Raw genomic sequence first — 17,993 nt, 5'->3', positions numbered from 1 at the left:
TCATGACTTACGACTTTGTAGCGTTCCAGGCAACCTGTAAATCGTGTTTTTCCGTCTTGTTGCCTGTGAAAGTGCACTATAACGGCCACTCGTAACTTCCAACCCGTGAACTCGTACCAGATCGAACTGGTACGACTTCACAGGTCAGAAAAACACGAGTTACGGGTTGCCTTGAACGCACCATAATCTCTTGTCAGCCGATGGAGTTAGCAGCCCCCGTCCTCGTCATGGATCTATTGGTCCTCGTCCCTACGTCACCACATTCACGCGCATCCCTTGGCTGCACACACACAGCCCTGCATGCCGTTCTCTCTCCTCATTGGATAAAACTTGTAGGATACAAGAAAAGTTTTCTCCTCGGCTCAGAGCAGAGCAGAGTGACTGACAGACCCGTGTTTCAGTCTAAACACTCTATGTAAGTGATTGCTGTCGGAAGATATAACTATTTAAGACTTATATTAACACAAAAATATCGCTTACTTCTGCTTTAATAGTCAGCACTTCAGCACTTCAGCTATATCAAATGTTCCAAAGTTTTTTCTTTATAAATGTTTTTGCTTTGCTAATTTTGTATTGCTTTTACCTGTTTAAGATCGAGCCACTCACCTTGACACCTATAGCCATCCTGGGCAGCCCTGTTATTTTCTGATTTAAATTCATGTACTGTATAACCTTTACTGAACCATGCACCTCATTTGTGGGATTAGATGCTGCTTTCTTGTCCATATGTAAAATGTTCACCTCTCTTTGAATACCAATGCCCTCGCTTGCCAGTCTTCCAACCTCCCACACAAACACACATTTTGAATATTCGATTAATGACATTTGATTTTGCCTGCGTGTGCTCGCGAGAGTCTATGCCGGTGCTTTCCTCATGGCTGCCCCCGCTTCCTTCTTTTTTAATTTAGCATTATATCATATGGCATTATTTCAGAGATTTCCCATTTCATTCTGTGTGATTGCTTGCTGTAGTCACACAGGTGTGCTGACACTCCGGAGACACGGGATGAGATTATGAATGGGTGTTCAATCCCCATCAGTTGACATCCTGCAAGCCACACTGGCCTCCCTTTAATTTAAATGTGCACGATGATTTTTGTAGAGAAGAGTTGAAAGTGTTGATTTATTTTTCTATTACTAGCTGATAAATGGCGTTACAGCCTTTGAAGCCATCAGGGTTTTTATGTGTGTGTGGGAGGAGGTAATTAAGATGTGTGAGACATTTGCACCAGATTTACTCTGAAACTACTGGCTTGTTTTTAAAGGTTCATTTTCAGTATGGAGCTTATACTCAGTCTTCCTTTTCATATGACTGCTTTCCAATATTGTCGCTCAAACACTTTGAATTAGAATTTCAGAATTATAGCTGAGCCCTGACAGTAAGTCATCTCCCTCTCTCTCACTGTGCCATTGCTCCAGCATGTATGCGTGTGTCGATGCACGTACGACTGCTTTATTGTAGAATTTACACCGAAACGTTTAGAGGAAGCTAAAAGGTGGAAACCCTGCAAATCTCTATGCCGTTTCCTCTGTGCTCTCTTTTCTGTCCGCCTTTTCTTTACCTCCGTCTCCCCTTCTCTCTATACAGTTTGCTTTGCAAGGAAACATTTCCCCAATGAGAGATCCAACAAATTACACAACAAATTACATGACATCTCCTCTAGTACCAATTTAATTTAGATTGCCCACTTAAATTAGATTATATATTTTGCCATGCCTCATTTTAATTGCCGTTGGAATGGAAATTGCTCTGTCATCTAGCCCCAAAACAGCTTTGTCGCACCATTAACATTTCCAATACTAGTGTGTTCATGTTTTGGTTGTTTATGTGCTAGGGTTCATTTATAGGTGACTCGTCGTCCAAAATTTCTTTCCCTCTCTCTCTCTCAGTGTGGGAACCAATCAGAACTTTCAGGAGAACCACAGCTTCAGTTTCTCTGCCCACTACTCCCATGGCATCACGTCGGCTATTTACCACCCAGGCCACCGGTAAGTACCACATCACCGCCGCATCAGCCTGGAGTGCTTGTAGAATATATTTAAAATAATGAATATTTTTGAAAATGAGCATTTTCTTTTCCCCAAACTTTAGCTTTTAATCTATCAATGTCAGTGTAATTACTGCTTGTAGCATTCACTTGACACCCTCAGATATTTCCTCTTGTGGTTGCCACAGTCTAAGCCTCCTTCTATTAGAAAACTGTTTCATCAAAAGTGTTTTTCATACATTTGTATTCAGACATGCTTATGCATCATTTGAATCAATTTTTATCCTTAAACCCATTGCCGATGAAGCAACGTGACGCCATATACGGCTTAAATATCAAGATTTGAAAGTTGCTGAGTGATTTCAGACGCTTTCATCATTTGACATCTAGGGGCAATATGAGTACACATTACATGTCGTCAATATGCTCGTAAATATGTATTATATTGATTTATGTGCTAACACAGAGTTTGAGTTTACTGCATTACAACTCGCTTCAAATTAAACTTTTATTTTGTTTATTTTGTTGCTTTGCAGACAGGGTATGAGGATGAAATACATAGCATATACCATAAAACCACTACCAGATAAATCCTAAAAAGAGTTCTCATACAGCCATTTCTGCATAGGCATAAAATGTTACATTATGAAACGGGGCCAAAAGGCTTACTCAGGAATAAATGAAGCAATCACTTTAATGCAATACCTGCAGGAATTGACTATAGCCATCCACAGTGTCCTTGGCCCTCTTCACCACTTAGCAGTCAAAGGTTTCGGTTAATTATGTCTGGCTCACACTCCCATGACCTTACTGTTTTCACCACGCTACCCTAGTCTGCGCAGACCAGATTTAGTTTGGCTTGTGAAGCTTGGTTTGGCAGCTTAATGGATTTTGGCAGCGACTGTCAAATGTTTGCCAACTGATAGATGAGATGAAACTTTAATGATCCCTGTTTGAAAACTGGGTCAGCAACAGAGAGAGCAGGCTAAAGGTAAGAAAAATACGAGTTGAGCAGCTGCGTGTAAAAAAAATAAGTTCAGCAGCTTAATCTACACATGAAAATAGGATAGACAATATTTGTCTATCAGTGAAAATATGATATATTTCATGTTATGAAATGCAAAGATGGGATTGCAAATGCTCAGATAAAAATTCCAGATGTGTGATGATTAGGCATTATAATCTTTTTATGATCAGAATTACAGGCACACTTAATATAGTGCATGAATGTCCAGATGTGCACCAGTACATCATCTGTTTTAATGCAGCTGGAAAAAAACCTGCTGAATAACATTGTACAGACATGGTCGTCTATGTCAGACTCAAGCTACTATGGTAGATTTTTATCTTCTTTTTTTTTTTTAAAATCAGATTACAGACTCACCATCAGTTCTTGGCTCTTACTGAATGTGCAGTCTCTCTGCACCAGGGGGCAGTGTTGAGCTGGAGAGCACACTGCCCCCCCTCCCCTCAAGTTCCCAGCCGCTGTCGCATCTGCTCTGTTTCACTGCAAAGGCAAACCTACAGATCACTGTGGTCATTGTGATGTTGTTTGTGTCTTAACTGTGTCTGGCAATTGATTTCCCAATCAGACTTTTATCTCTGATAAATAACTTTTTTAATCCACTACTTTGCTAAATGGCACTTGTGTTGTGTGGACGCTCACAATACCTCAGCTTGAACCCAAGATTAAAGATGACCTCGCAGTGACCACCAGCTTAATTCCCTTTCCTTGTTATGTAGTGCTAATTGATCTGCTGGGGCATGATCATAGAGATGGTAACTAATTGTGAGTGTGTTTGTGCGTCTGTGCGTGCGTGTGTGCTTGTTGTTTTTCAGATTGCTGCTGGTCGGAGGCTGTGAGTCGGGGGATGACAGTACGTCCAAGGCCTCTTGCTGCGGCATCACAGCCTGGAGGGCTCTCTCCGGCTCGCCGCACTACAAGCAGGTCACCAGCTACGAGGACGATGTCAATCCAGTGAGGAGACCCCGCACTAAATCGCATTTTCACACACACACAAGTACCCGCACAGTATCTAACACACGCTCCTATCATCCTCTGTGTCACCTGTTAGAATCAGAAGAGAGGTTTCTTCAGGATGCCCAGCTTCAGGCTCTTTTCAAGACAAGTAGATGAAAAGGTAGCGTCCCTTCTTCTTTCTTTTTTTCCCCCTCATTAGCAATTAACTATTTAATTGGAGGGACCAAGGGAGCATTTTCTTAATGAAACGACCTGCGTTTGTGTCATCCAGGACGCGGTGTTTCGCATGAGCCTGAGCCCCGACGGCACCCTCCTGGCTGTCATCCACTTCTCAGGTCGTCTGTCTCTCTGGGACGTCCCCTCGCTCAAACAGAGGGCCACATGGAGCCAGGACCAACAGGTGCACCTCCAACTGTGTGACTGTGTGCCGTGTGTGTCCTTGCATGACGTTGCCTATGCAGAATAAATCTATGTCCCAATATTTCGTACATTAGGTGCTTGGCTGACTGTATTAATGTAATCTCTCCCTGGCCCAAGTGTGTGTGTGTGTGTGTGTGTGTGTATGTTCACATTAAACATTAAGTGAGGTGGCTTAGGGAGAAGTTATATTTGCAGAATATTTTTGCCGATTTATGTAGCATGTGTAGCTACATGTTCTGCTTCATTGCTGGTCTGAGCTACCAGAGCCTCTCTGTGTGTGTATGTGTGTTACTGTGTATGTACTGTAAGTGTAAACAGGGTTAGCAGATTAATTCCAACCCCCACCCACCCCTTCTCCCTCTCTCGTTCTTCCCCTCCCCTCTTCTTTGGTTCCTCCATCCTTCTCCTTCGTTCCTCCTTTCAGCCAGGATTTGAGGAGATCAACCCGGAGTGGAAGACATCGCTGGAGAGAAGGAAGAAAATAAAAGGTAGCTCGGCCTGAAGGGTTAGAGAGAGCTGACCTTGTTGCTGACACAGCAGTACACACTGGATTCAATTTAGTGATCTTTGACACGTTTTATTCACTAAATTATACAGTTATTTAGACATGCAACCATCTGCCAAGCCAAGGCTAGCAAACTTTTTCCTCACTCAGTATCTACGCCTGTGTGTGTGTGTATCTATCTCTATGTTTGCGGAATTGCTTATAAGTCTCTCTGTGTGCCTGTTTTGAGCAGCTGCAGAGTCTTTTTTGATGGTTTTGGGCCAATAGTGATGACAGCTGTGACAGCTTGTACAAGCAATAATCCATGTATGAGTCTCCATCTCATGCATGACAAGTGATAAATTTGTCCACAGGTGTAGATATATTTCTGAAGAAGAGAAGGAAACCAATTCAAAAAATGTCAATATGGGTAGAAGAAGATTCAAAGATTTGGGGTTTTGGCTTTCATCAAGCATCTCTGTCACTGTCCTCATGTCTCTTCTCTTCGTTACCTGTCCCAGATAAGGAGCAGTACTACCCGCTGGTGGACGTGAGCTGGTGGAGTGACAACGTGTTGATCCTGGCTCGCTGCTCCGGCTCCGTCACCGTGTCGTCGGTCAGGACGCTCCGCAACCTCCTGGGAAAATCCTGCGAGTGGTTCGAACCCGCGCCCCGAGTCACGGCGGCGCACGACGGAGGCTTCCTCAGCCTGGAGGTAAATGTCAAGACATCGCTCTGCATGTGTGGTTAAGTAAACAGATAGAGGGGGTTTGTAGGAATGCATGCGAGGCTTGTGTAAGCATCTCACAGCACTAGTCATACATTATAAATCCTCAGGGCTTTTAGAGGCATATTATAGAATAGGGGACAATTGTTTTTTTTTTATCCTTTCATCCATTTTCTAAACTGCCTCTTCAGTTCAGGGTCACACAGGCTCGGATGCATCTGCGTCTCAGCAGCACAGTTAGATAAAAAGGGAACACATTGGACAGGTCACAAGTGTGTTATGGCGGTTTAAAGTCTTTTGTTTATATTGTAAAAGACAGAGAAAAGTGCATTCGAGGACACCCTTTCTGATGCAAAGTGAGTCAGTTGTACAGGAAAATCAATCGGCGCACAAATGTGTACATCGATTTGTGATAGACTGCTCGTACTATGAGCTGATGTAACTCCCCGAAGGACAACACATTCTGACAAACAGAGATCTCAACCTCAATTGCTGTGTTTTTATTCACGCAGACCCATTTCACTTGTTAACGTCAGCGTATGAAAGCATGAGCATGTGCATGTAATAATAATAATAATAACGATGGTGGAAAAGTGTGATGATGAAATATGTTTCCTTGCTTCTTTATCCTCCCACAAAGACCCTGATATCACATCACCCCTCTCTTTTATTTTAGTCTTTGCTTCTCTTTGTGTTTTTTTTATCTGAAAGCATTGGGAGAGCAAAAGAGATACGTCTCTTTACCAGCCAGCTGCCAACTTTTGGGGAAAGGTTTCATCAGCCTGCCTCAGCATGGTTGGGGGGGGTGCTCATTGCTGTATCTCCAGCGGAGTGTGTATAGAAATTATCTTGAAGATGAGCCCTGCATTGTGTGTGTACACCTCCATAGATATGCAGTAGCGTAACCTTCTCCTTGTGTGTAGGATAAGCCGGGTAGTGTGTCAGTGCAGCACCATGGAGGCTACCTCACCTCCTCATTGATTAAGGTGCTTAATGTTTTACAGGTGCTAAATGTTTCATAAAACCCCAACCGAGAGCAGCGCTCCGCTGGAGGGGCCAGCATTTCATGTTTTCCCTAAAAAACCCACATAAATAAATAAAATGATAAAAAAATATAAGGACTCGCTTCAGCAGTGGAGATGGAAAAAAGGGCGTATCATTTTTTCACCAACCGAGGCAATCACAAGACTAAAGAAGAGGACAACACAAGCAGAAGAAACTACTTTGACAGCTTGGATTTAGATTTTCTATCGAGCAACTTGACCTTGCTGTTGTTTTGTGCTCGGATAGCCTGCTGATCTAGCACGAGGGCGTGAAATTGTGTGGAGTGTGTTTACCCAGAGAAAGCAGAGTTAGATGTAAACTGAGCTGCATTGCATTACATGCTTCATTTTTTATTCTTTACTTCCTACTAGAAAATAAAGTGTCCATACTCAGCCTCACAAAGTTGTCCTGGGTGAAAACATACGTCTGACTTCATCCAGATGGGTTCTTCTGTTTTGAAGCCCTCACTATGGTTTGGATGAACAAGGCATGAGTCTTTTGCTGTGGTTTAAGGATCTCTTCTATGTTTCAGTATACTGTCATTCAAATTTATATATAAAGCAGTTGTATAATTTTTTTTTCTTAATTTTACATCATTCTCTTGTGCACCTTCATTTTGCTTCTTTATTTCTTCTGCTTCCAGCCTCCTCTTAATTTTTTGCTGTCTGAGTGTGCCCCCATCCTATTTGTAATGCCGGATTTTGTTATTTTTGTCACAGTGTGAGGTGAAGCTTGCCCAGAAGCGTGGGCGTCTGGAGAGCAACCTGAGCGGTGGGGCCGGTGAGGATGAGGAGGGCGATGATGGAGGAGACTCTGACTCAGACGACGAGTCGTCAGCCAAAGCCCGCTACTTCGGCTACATCAAGCAGGGGCTGTATTACGTGACGGAGATGGAGCGCTTCGCCCCGCCACGCAAGCGCCCCCGCACTGTGATCAAGAACTACCGTCTGGTCAGCCTTAGGTCGACAACACCAGAGGAACTGTACCAGAGGAAGGTAGGAGGCCGACACAGCTTGTATTAATATTAACGTTCACATGCACATGCACATGCTGATGATCAATCTAAATGTCTAAAAGTGTTTAAGGGATAGTTTTGGCAAATTGGCCCATTGCCATAATCTCTATAGTCTTAGCAGTAGGTTTGTTACCTTTAATTGTCGGTGCAAACTTTTTTTAGAACGGCGGAGCAGAGCCGCGAGCTGCTCAGAGCTATGCTACGGAGACTCATGGGATTTCTTGGTTTCCCTCATCAAACTCATCAAATACACAATCCAACAACTCCAAAATGCTCTCATGGACAAGTTGTGACCTGCACATTCACCACGCTATGAGATAATAACGAAATGTTATGAGACCAAAAAACTGCCTCCGACGGGAACAGGCATTAGTGGTTTTGCATGAATTTATGAATTTGCATGCTATTTCTTTTCTAAAAATAGCTTGCACCGACAATTAAAGGTAACGAACCTACTCCTAAAACTATAGGGATTATGGCAATGGGCCAATATGCCAAACTATACCTTTAAACTCAAGCTTGATGTTTATGAGGACAAGGGCTTTGACATTTGTATCCAAAACAGAGACTTCCTGTTAGGCTTGAATCCTCATTGTTACATGACACTTTAAATGTTGAAAGTGATGATATAAAGGGAGAATAATGAGAAGCCCATGTTTAATTTCCCATTCCGTATATGAGAATAACCTCAGCCTGTATATCTCTATCTTTCTTTCGTTCATTTTCAATTTTGAGAGAGCTTATGCAGCCGCATGCTTCACTGCACCGTGTTTGTGCGACCGCTCCAAGTGCTTCTGGTTGAAAATCTCTGAACTTTTCCGAAAGCCGCTGATGTCGTCACCGCAGTTCTCGCCCAGGGGGCCAATCAGATGGGTTTAGACTCAACACCCTCATCTCCTAGTAAATGGAGGAGAAGCATATTTTGGCTATTTTGTCTACCAGCCAGGGGCTTTAAAATCCGTCTGACAGAAAAACAGCACACAGACAGACAAAAGCACAGTAGTGACAGCACATCGGTCAGACTCTGACTTGAGATGGAGATATGTTGTCTAGATCTAGAAATTGTCATAGAGGGTTTCAGGGTGGAGCAGTGGCTGCCTGTGTGGGTTCTCTCCGGGGTTTTCCGGCTTCCTCCCACATCTCAACGACATGCGCGGTCAGCTGAGTGAGTGTGTTGTTTGTCTCTATATGTCAGATGGGATCGGCTCCAGCCTCCTCATGACCCCTGCATGAATAAGCGGTACAGTGGTATTGTCAATGGATGGATGTTGTCATAGAAATAAAACCCATGTGCAGCGCTTTGAGGAAGTGTTTGGACAAATGCAATGCCAGGGGAAAAAAAACGCCACATGGACAGACACACACCCTTACCTGAGCTGGTCAACGCTGTCATGACCAGTCAGCGAAGAAGCCTCTTGTCACAGAATGCATATTTCATAACAGTATTTCCTAACCTGTGCGGACAGGAACTTTTTTTGACAAGTTAGGTTGCAGTGTCAGTGTGGTAAAAAAAAAAAAAAAAAACAGTAAGAGGGAGGCAGTGTCTCCACTTTTGTGGAGAAAATAAAGAATCATGTTTTTGTTGCCGTTTACTTATTCATTGCAGCATACACAACGAAATGCTTATGTGCTTAGGCGACAAAAGCTTTCGACTGTGTTCATGCTGGAATGCCTTCATGTTTGCATTTGAATGTTCTTTCAGCTCAGCAGTCTAAACAACAATCCCACTGCTGACATGCACTTCTCTTTCTTACACAGTATCATAAATTTATTTTGCCAAAGAAACTGATATTATCCATTTGGTATTTTCAAAAATGCCTCCTGCCTAATTACACTGGGCCTTTTGTTCGGGCTGACATAACATCCGACTGATTCATGAGTCACTGTAGTGCCAGCAGTCAAGTTTTAAGAGCAGTTCTCAATTGCCTTCAATAGAGGATATCGCGTTAACCATAACTATTTATTTGTTTCTTGCCACTTAGCAGCAACCGAAGGATGTCGAATGAGTATGTTTGGTCATTGACTGAATTATAACGTGGCTGATCTGCAAAACCGGTTCCCGACTAAATAAATCCTATGCCAGTTCAGTGAAGTGCTATTGTTGTGTTGGATCAGCTCCAGAGTGCTGCTGAGGAGAAATGAAAACCAAGCAAGATGCTCAGTCTGCTTTAAGGCTATTTCTCAGTCCCAGGGGGTTTTCTGAAATGCTAATTGCTGCATTAGAAATATGGCTGTTGTTGCTACTCACTACAAATTGCTGCAAAGACAACAACATGCTCTATCATAAAGCACAGCGAGAGGAGTGGTATCGGCTCTCGACGGTCCCAAGTTTGAGCATGGTTCATCAGTCATTTTTATGACCCATCATCTGCTGCCTTCTTCATCATTGTCATCATCATTAGATGCCATTAGTCATCACCATCAATCCTAACAGTGGAGAGTTACAAAGTAATATATCATTATTATCTCTTTGTAACACTTGGGACTGCAGTACTTCACCAGCTGCTTCTGCTGCTGCTCTCCTGTGAGCTTTGTTGTTTTTTTCCCCCCTCCACACATACAACATGTGGGCGTGTGAGTGAAAGGGAGGAAAGGTGTCTGCACATATGTACCTCCGGTTTATTGTGTGTCAGTGCCTACACGCTGCTTGTGTTAGATCTGTACAGTTTGACTTCTCTACACTCCACACATCAGCGCTCTCTCACTCACTCACTGTAAAAGAGACTGACAGAATAACTTGATCTTTCCTCAAAGATCCACCTCAGTCAAGGTTGCAGTCCAATTGGCTGTGAACGGACCAGAACAAGCGATTCCGGGTTAGGCCCTCTGGTCAGCCTCTTCACGTGTTTAAAGGTTTTGATAATGTGTTCAATGCCCTAACCTGTGGCTATATATGAGGAGCGCACTGGCAGGGCTGCTAACAGTTTTATTAGCTGGATCCAGAGAGAGATGGAAGCAGTTTTTGATGTCCTCCTACGAGAGGTTTCACTGTGTGGGGTTCTTATTGCCCTCGAGGAACCACAGTCTGGCTAATGTGTTGCTTTGTACTCCTACACACAGAAAGAGATGGATACTCGGTGTGTGTTTCAGCCGGTGCGGTTTGCACACATGTACTTTAATACACATTGTGTGGGCCTGCATGAAGGTGTCATGATGTTGCGGGATCAAATGATTTTGTGAGACACAGATATGACATATATGTGCTGCCAGACTAATTTATTGTTGATGATAATACTGGCAACAACAAAAACAAAAACAATAGCTACCTCCAAATATATAATATGGAAGGGGAGCAAGAGTAGCCTATAGCCATATGCTAATGACACTAGTTGCAGGGCTCTCAAGTCTCACACGCATTTCAATCAGTTCACACCCTCACACGCCACACATATCTCACGCTGAGAATTGCAGATTGCTCCGTTTAGTCCATCCATACAGCTGGCTTGAATCAGCGACCAATCAGCCAATCGGAATATTGGCTGAGAGTCCAGCTGCATCGGGTCCAGGCTTCAACACCAGGATCGGACCGGTTCGGTCGGGTCTTTGAGAAGTTTTCTAGCAGGAATGAAGCAGCTTAGAAACTTTGAGAGGTTTTCCTACATTCACAAGAACTTGCAGAAAATAGAACCGCATTGAAGTTAGTTTTAAGTTGGATATTGGCGGTTCTAGTGTGAATGTAGGACTTTAGAAGCCGGAATATCACTTCCTCTGTCTGACCAAATGGGGACAACAGCTACGTCCCCACTCCAAGCTATAAGTTCAAAACATGAGAGCCCTGTAGTTAAAGCAGAAGTAAGCGATCCGGTCGTTTTGGCTAATGCTGTGTTCCAGGCAGGCTTTTGAAACCGTAAATTACAGCTTCAAGTCACGACTTACGACTTTGTAGCGTTCCAGGCAACCCACTCGTGTTTTTCCGACCTGTTTTACCGGTGAAAGTCACTATAATGGCCACTCGTAACTTCCGACCCGTGAACTCGTACCAGATCGAACTGGTACGACTTCACAGGTCGGAAAAACACGAGTTACGGGCTTCCCTGAACGCACCATAACGTCTTGTCAGCCGATGGAGTTAGCAGCCCCCGCCCTCGTCATGGATCTATTGGTCCTCGTCCCTACGTCACCACATTCAGGCTTTAAACTTTAAAACTTGTAGGATACGAGAAAAGTTTTCTCCTCGGCTCAGAGCAGAGCAGAGTGACTGAGAGACCCGTGTTTCGGTCCAAACACTCTATGTAAGTGATTGCTGTCGGAAGATATAACTATTTAAGACTTATATTAACACAAAAATATTGCTTACTTCTGCTTTAAATATATTTTAATTTGCTTCATTTTGATCCAAATGGTAACAGATTGGCATGATAACATGTGCACAACAACAATGCTAAAAGTAAGGTTGGTAAAACACTTGTCGCACTCACTCACTCGCTAACATTTTCTCTTCATCACCAAACATGCACATTTTCACCACCTAAGTAATCCCCATTATTAAGTTTTTAATATGCACTACTTTGGTTATTACCAAATACCTGCCTACCTGACAAACAAATAACATTTCTATAAGTCTCACTAATATTAACAAATTTTAGCATGCTAACATGCTAATGTAAGTTACTGAAAATGATATAGACTTGCCTGCAAAAATACCAACATGTTAGTAGTAGGCTACTATCATTAGCATGTTAGCTAGCAGAAGACTTTTGGTCTTTGTCCTTATTTTTTTCCAAAGCAGCATGCAGTTGGCGATTTAAATCCCAATGTCTGACACATTTTTCTTAGTTTAGGTTTTCTCCAACTGTCCATTTGATTTTCTCTATAAATGTGTTATTCCTCTTAAGCCATGAATCTAGTTCCCTCTGTCAGAGACCAAATTCAAACTGTCACATTGCTGCACAGATTGAAATCATCTGCGCATTGGAGCTGTTCTTTATTCAGCCTTTGAGTATTCATTGAGCGTACTCAGGATTTCCAAAGTGCTGTAGCTTCTGCGCAGGCTCATTCAAACCTTAGCTTCTTTGTCTGTGTTATGGAAAATTGACCAGTGAACTTTTCTCCTGTCTCCTTCCTGTTATTTTCTTGCTTAGAAATCTGCTTGAAATTCCATGTGGTTTGAAAGCATTTAACGTATTTTATTCATTTAATTCTGTGAAGGTACACGGTGCGTGAAGACTGAATCAGTAATATACCCTAGGGTTGATAATTGGATATTAAATAATGCGAAGAAGGTACCTAGCAGAATATTAAGTGAATTAATTGTTTTGGAACCTTTAACTTAAATTTTAACATCAGAAAACAAACTGTGCTGGCCAAACTACCTGTCAAATGTATTGTTCTTTTCATTTTACAAATGTTAGGATGCATCACGTAAAATAAATGTTAACATGTTCGTATTTTCTAATTGTATACATTTGCTACATACATACATACATGTACTTTTTTGTTTGTCCCACAGATTGACAATGAGGAATATGGTGAAGCCCTGTCTCTTGCCCAAGCCTATAATCTGGACTCTGACCTGGTGTACCAGAGACAGTGGAGGAAGAGCACTGTCAGCATCGCCTCAATACAAGATTATCTGGTGAGATATGAAAGAAATAAGGGAGATAGGTATGAGGACACGAGGGAAGGGGGATAAGGGATGGTTAAGAAGTGCGCGAGATGAAGAATGGTATCAGAGTTGTGGTGTTTATCACAGTATATTAGATGTCTAGTAAGAAAATGCAGTAAATGTGTTTGGGTGAGTGGGAGAAGCACATGCTTAAGTGCAGCACAGCCCCCTTACTCTATTTCACGCATCATTTTTACCAATTTGTAGCAAATTTTCACACCCTCCCCTCCTAATTCTGTATCTCATTTTATCCCATAATTTCTTCTGAACTCATTCCTGCTCCTTCCATTCCCTACATTCCAACCCAGAGCAAGATCCGCAAGCGGTCATGGGTGCTGCACGAGTGTGTGGAGCGAGTCCCGGAGAATGTTGATGCGGCCAAGGAGCTGCTGCAGTACGGCCTGAAAGGAACTGACCTTGAAGCCCTCATCGCCATTGGAAACAGAGAGGATGGGGGCAGGTAAGGCATGCCTGAGCGCACACCAACGCAAACCTCGCGCATACGTAGTCTGTAAATGACAAAATGAGTTTTGTCAGCTTTCTCCCGAGGCTCATTCTGCCATGTTATGTTTATCCATACTTGCTCTTTAACTAGGTGTGATTCCTTTGCTCGCTCTCACAGGTTTATCATGCCAGGCGATGTTGACCTCGACGACCTGCCTTACGAAGACATGCTGTCGGACGATGAGGAGCTGGACATGAAGAAGGAGAACACCAAGAGGCGAGAGCTTCTAGCCAAGGTCGACTTTAGCAGGTACATGTCCAGTCAGATGGTCGGTTACTCAGCTCGGCAATTCAGTCGGGCAACAGATGATGGCAGGAAGTCACAGCAGGCAGAAGAGCTGCCAATGTTCAAAATGTACAAAGAAGAGTGGCTGTATTTGAACAAAATCACAAGGACTGACTGGTGGTTACAGACACCATCCTTCAGACTTTTGGCAAACACCTGCATTGCTGGTACAAGTTACCAAAGCCTGTATTTAGGGCTGCAACTAACTATTATTTTCATTATCGATTAAGTGTGTTTCCCAAACAACAAGATGACGTCCTAAAAAATGTCTTGTTTTGTCCACAAACCAAGAGATACTCAGTTTATTGTCAAAAAGGAACAAAGAAACCAGAAATAACCACATTTAAGAAGCTGAAATCAGAGAATTTTGACATTTTTTCTTAAAAAAACCCAAACAGATGATTCGATTATCAAAATAGTTGACGATTCATTTAATAATCTATTATTGTGCGATTAATCGATTACTTGTTACAGCTCTGCCTGTATTTTAAACCCAAGCCCTTTGCAGTGTAATTCTTCTTTACATCAAACTGCTGGCAGCTGATTGTCAACTTTCAAGAGAAGTAACTGAAACCCTACACACCAACACCAGCTATTTAGTCTCTAAAGTAGTTGTTGGGTGAGTGGGGAAACCCCACCAAGTGGTACCAGACGCTGACCCCTCTGAGTTGGCAGGTTTTCGTGTACTGTAATGTAAACAAAGCCTGAATTAAGAAAAAGGGAGATTGTGGTGAAGGTATTTAAGGTGCAGGCAAGGGAACCAGGAGGAAATGGGAGAGAAGGCTGCCAAATTTAACACTGATTGTTTGATTAGGTCACACACCAGAGAGGGGCTCATAAAGGCAGGGACATTAATGAGGATGAGGGAGAGTGAGAGGGAGAAAGCGTTGGTAGAGATTAGTGGGTAATCTGCTGGAGGTAATTTATGCCTTTGTTGTCGAGTGCCCAGGGAAAGACTAATGAAAAACCCTTTAGTGATCACTAATCACCTCTCATACACACACACACAAGCACACACAAAGCTGCGAGTACACACGATGCCCATGTATCATGACACACTCTCAAGCTTAAGTTCATGCACGTTAAGCGCACACACATTAAAACGTCCAAATATAAACACAAGAAAATAAGAATTTAGTGAAATAAATGATGCACATTGAAAATGCAGATCCATACTGTGTTTACACAAGCCAGCATTGTGCATACAGGTATTTCAAGCTTCAGTAGCTGGATTGTGCCGTCTCTATTGTTCTTCTCGTATCAGTTACTTAACAAGTGAGCCTCCGGTCTGCATTTGAATGAGGAAGAGCAGAGGCAGGGTAATATAAATCCTTTGTAACATCGGTCCCACAGTTCCCTGTTTAGATTTTCCTTTTTCCCCTGTTTGCCCGTTTGATTTTCTCTCTGTTTAGCTCATTGTCTAATAAAACTGTTTAGGTTCATTGCAGACCTGCCGTCCATGGTAGATAAAGTAAAGATGGAGGATAAGAAAAAGATATAAGAGGGAGTAAAAAGATCGATAATTTACAAACATTAAAGGAAAAGGACCTTACATAAACCTCAATGATGACCGTCCTTTAAATATACCTATTTTTCTCCTTTCTGTATCTTTTAGTCACACGAGTCCCCAAAATGTGTTTATGGGGTGTGTGTGTGTGTATATGTGTACGCGTGTGCGTGTGTGTGTGTGTTAGGTGCAGTGAAGCCCTTCACTAATGGATCTAACCATGTTGCCTTGAGGCCTGTGGCCAAGGCCCAAGACAGATAATAATTCTCTTAATTTCTTTTTAACTACACCACCATTACAGAAATGGCTCGATATCGATCACAGCTGCTCCGACCACGTCTGTGTGTGTGTGTGTGTGTGATTCTCTTTTGTGTAGATAAGGACTGTATTTAACCACCGACTGTCACACTGAGTGAATCTTTTGTACCTACATATGTTTTGAGGTTGTCAGTGCTTAGTGTGTGCATGGAGTTGAAAGACTCGTTTAACCAGGACTTTTTTCTATCACCCAGTCAATATAATGAAATAAAGTGTGATTATTCCTCTCGCATCAGTTTAAAAAAAAAAGAAAGGGAGCAAAGACTTTGTAACTTTTGGACAGTTCTCCAGGAGAGAATCACATTTCCTATAATTGGAGTCAATCCCACTAAATCAACTTTCACTCTAAGATACTAAGGGGTTTTCATTCCCCTCTTAGTTTTAAGGACCCGATAAATTGATGGATGCTAATATACTCCAGCCTCTTTTGTTACTTCCAGCTGCACTCCTATAGGCAATGTGTTGCACTGCATTCACTTATCCCGAAATTTAATGTCGCATAAAATACAGACTTCCTCAGCACTTGGTTATTGCTGGGTTTTTTTTTACTCCTAGCTGTCACACACCCGACCAGCGTTGTTTGTCTTGCATGTTTTAAAACTGTCCTCTCGACTGCATGCAGATAGTTTTATCTTTTAGCCCCTTTCTCCTCAGTCTGTGTGTCCACAATAAAGTATAATTCAGAACCCGCCAAGGGCCATTATAACTGCTGCTCCAGCTCTCTGCATATAACAACAAGATGGACAATACTGCAGGGGTTTTGTGTGTGTGTGTGTGTGTGTGTGTGTGTGTGTGAGAAAGAGAGAGAGAGGGAGATAGTGAGTCAGACAAAAAAGAAAGAAAGATGGGGTGGAGGAGTGTGACGATGGTTGTGCAGTGCGCTGCAAGGTGTTTATGGTCATATCTGATCTGATTCAGACCTCAATCAGAATTCTCATTTTCTCATTTGCTCCAGCGTTGGTCTTGTGTGTGTATGTGTGTGTGTGTGGAGGGGGGGCAACTTTGCATGCTTTTCCTGTGTCATCCATGTGCAGGTGAAGGCATGAGCCAAAGTGTTTTTGCCCGTTGTCCAATTTTGTCCCTCACACTGTGTGATAATCGCTTTTATCATGCACCGCATTTCTGTGTGAGCGTTTGTTTCTTAGTGTGTGTGTGTGTGTGTGTGTGTGTGTACATACGAGAGTGTCGGCCTGTTTATGCATTTCAATCTCTGTCCGGTACAGTCATATTCAGGGTGTTTGTACAGAGATGGAGGAGCAATTCCATCTGATTGTAATAACCTGCAGTTCTGATAGCTTTCATGCACACAGATGCACACAGATGCACACACACGTTTTGAAGCAATCAGGTTGCAGTCTCTTTACATTAAACGGCATGTGCGATGATGTGTAACAGTCTAAAGCAGAGTTCAAATTGTGCACATTACGTCCTAAACCTTACAGCCCCTCAATCGCCATTTAGATGTGGCGCAGTGTGTTTGTTCATTCTGGCCCCTTTCTTAGCCATGTTTTCCCCTTGAGCCACTGTTTATTGTAAGGGCAATTCAGGGAACCAATATAAACCTTTACAAAGGTGCAGGCGCTCTGCTGCCCTTTTAGTGTACAGCCGGGTTGCCCATTTGTATGTGTAACAGTGTACTAGCCACGCTGTTTATGCTGTACCTCGGTGGAATTCAGCTGCAGGATTAGCAATTTAGAAGCAAGAGGCATGGACCTGAATTGAACATTCAACCACCTCTAACCTGTTTGAGGCCATTTCCACAATATGACCTCCTCTGAGGGGAAAAAAAAAAAGTTTAGGACTTTTAATCAGTGCCTGTTGTTAGATATCTAACTAGTTTGGTTCCATAGGATATTTTAAAAATGTGTGCATTTCTAGGATGGTGATAATGAGGCAACAGCCACGTTAGCCGCTCTGGTTGTTGGGCGCAGCAGCACCACTGTGACCCATATGCTAATGTCACATAATGACAATGCAAAAAAAAAAGTTATGGTAACACTTTACTTGACGCCTATCTCTTTAACCATACTTATAATGCGTTATAATGCAGTTATAGCACTGTATAACTATAGTTATAAACACTCATAAGTGATCATAACACTTTATAACAATAA

General features: G+C 42.6%; 1 protein-coding gene across 2 annotated transcripts in view; it reads left to right on the top strand.

Annotated features, from left to right (window-relative positions):
• The window catches only part of nbas (NBAS subunit of NRZ tethering complex), a 148,198-nt gene that overhangs the window by 13,485 nt on the left and 116,720 nt on the right, over positions 1–17,993 (top strand). For both annotated transcript variants that reach the window (XM_085770806.1, XM_085770807.1), the window contains exons 9-18: positions 1,891–1,989; positions 3,828–3,966; positions 4,064–4,129; positions 4,241–4,369; positions 4,814–4,877; positions 5,395–5,588; positions 7,364–7,639; positions 13,109–13,234; positions 13,573–13,724; positions 13,887–14,018. In XM_085770806.1, coding sequence (XP_085626932.1) covers positions 1,891–1,989; positions 3,828–3,966; positions 4,064–4,129; positions 4,241–4,369; positions 4,814–4,877; positions 5,395–5,588; positions 7,364–7,639; positions 13,109–13,234; positions 13,573–13,724; positions 13,887–14,018 — 1,377 coding nt within the window. The remainder of the gene's footprint in view (positions 1–1,890; positions 1,990–3,827; positions 3,967–4,063; positions 4,130–4,240; positions 4,370–4,813; positions 4,878–5,394; positions 5,589–7,363; positions 7,640–13,108; positions 13,235–13,572; positions 13,725–13,886; positions 14,019–17,993) is intronic.

This window comes from Trachurus japonicus, chromosome 24, assembly GCF_045865225.1.
Source record: "Trachurus japonicus isolate A0001 chromosome 24, Traja_1.0".
NCBI classification, from domain to species: Eukaryota; Metazoa; Chordata; class Actinopteri; order Carangiformes; family Carangidae; genus Trachurus; species Trachurus japonicus.
The sequence above is the reverse complement of the archived record's forward strand: the minus strand, read 5'-3'. Positions and strand labels throughout refer to the sequence as shown.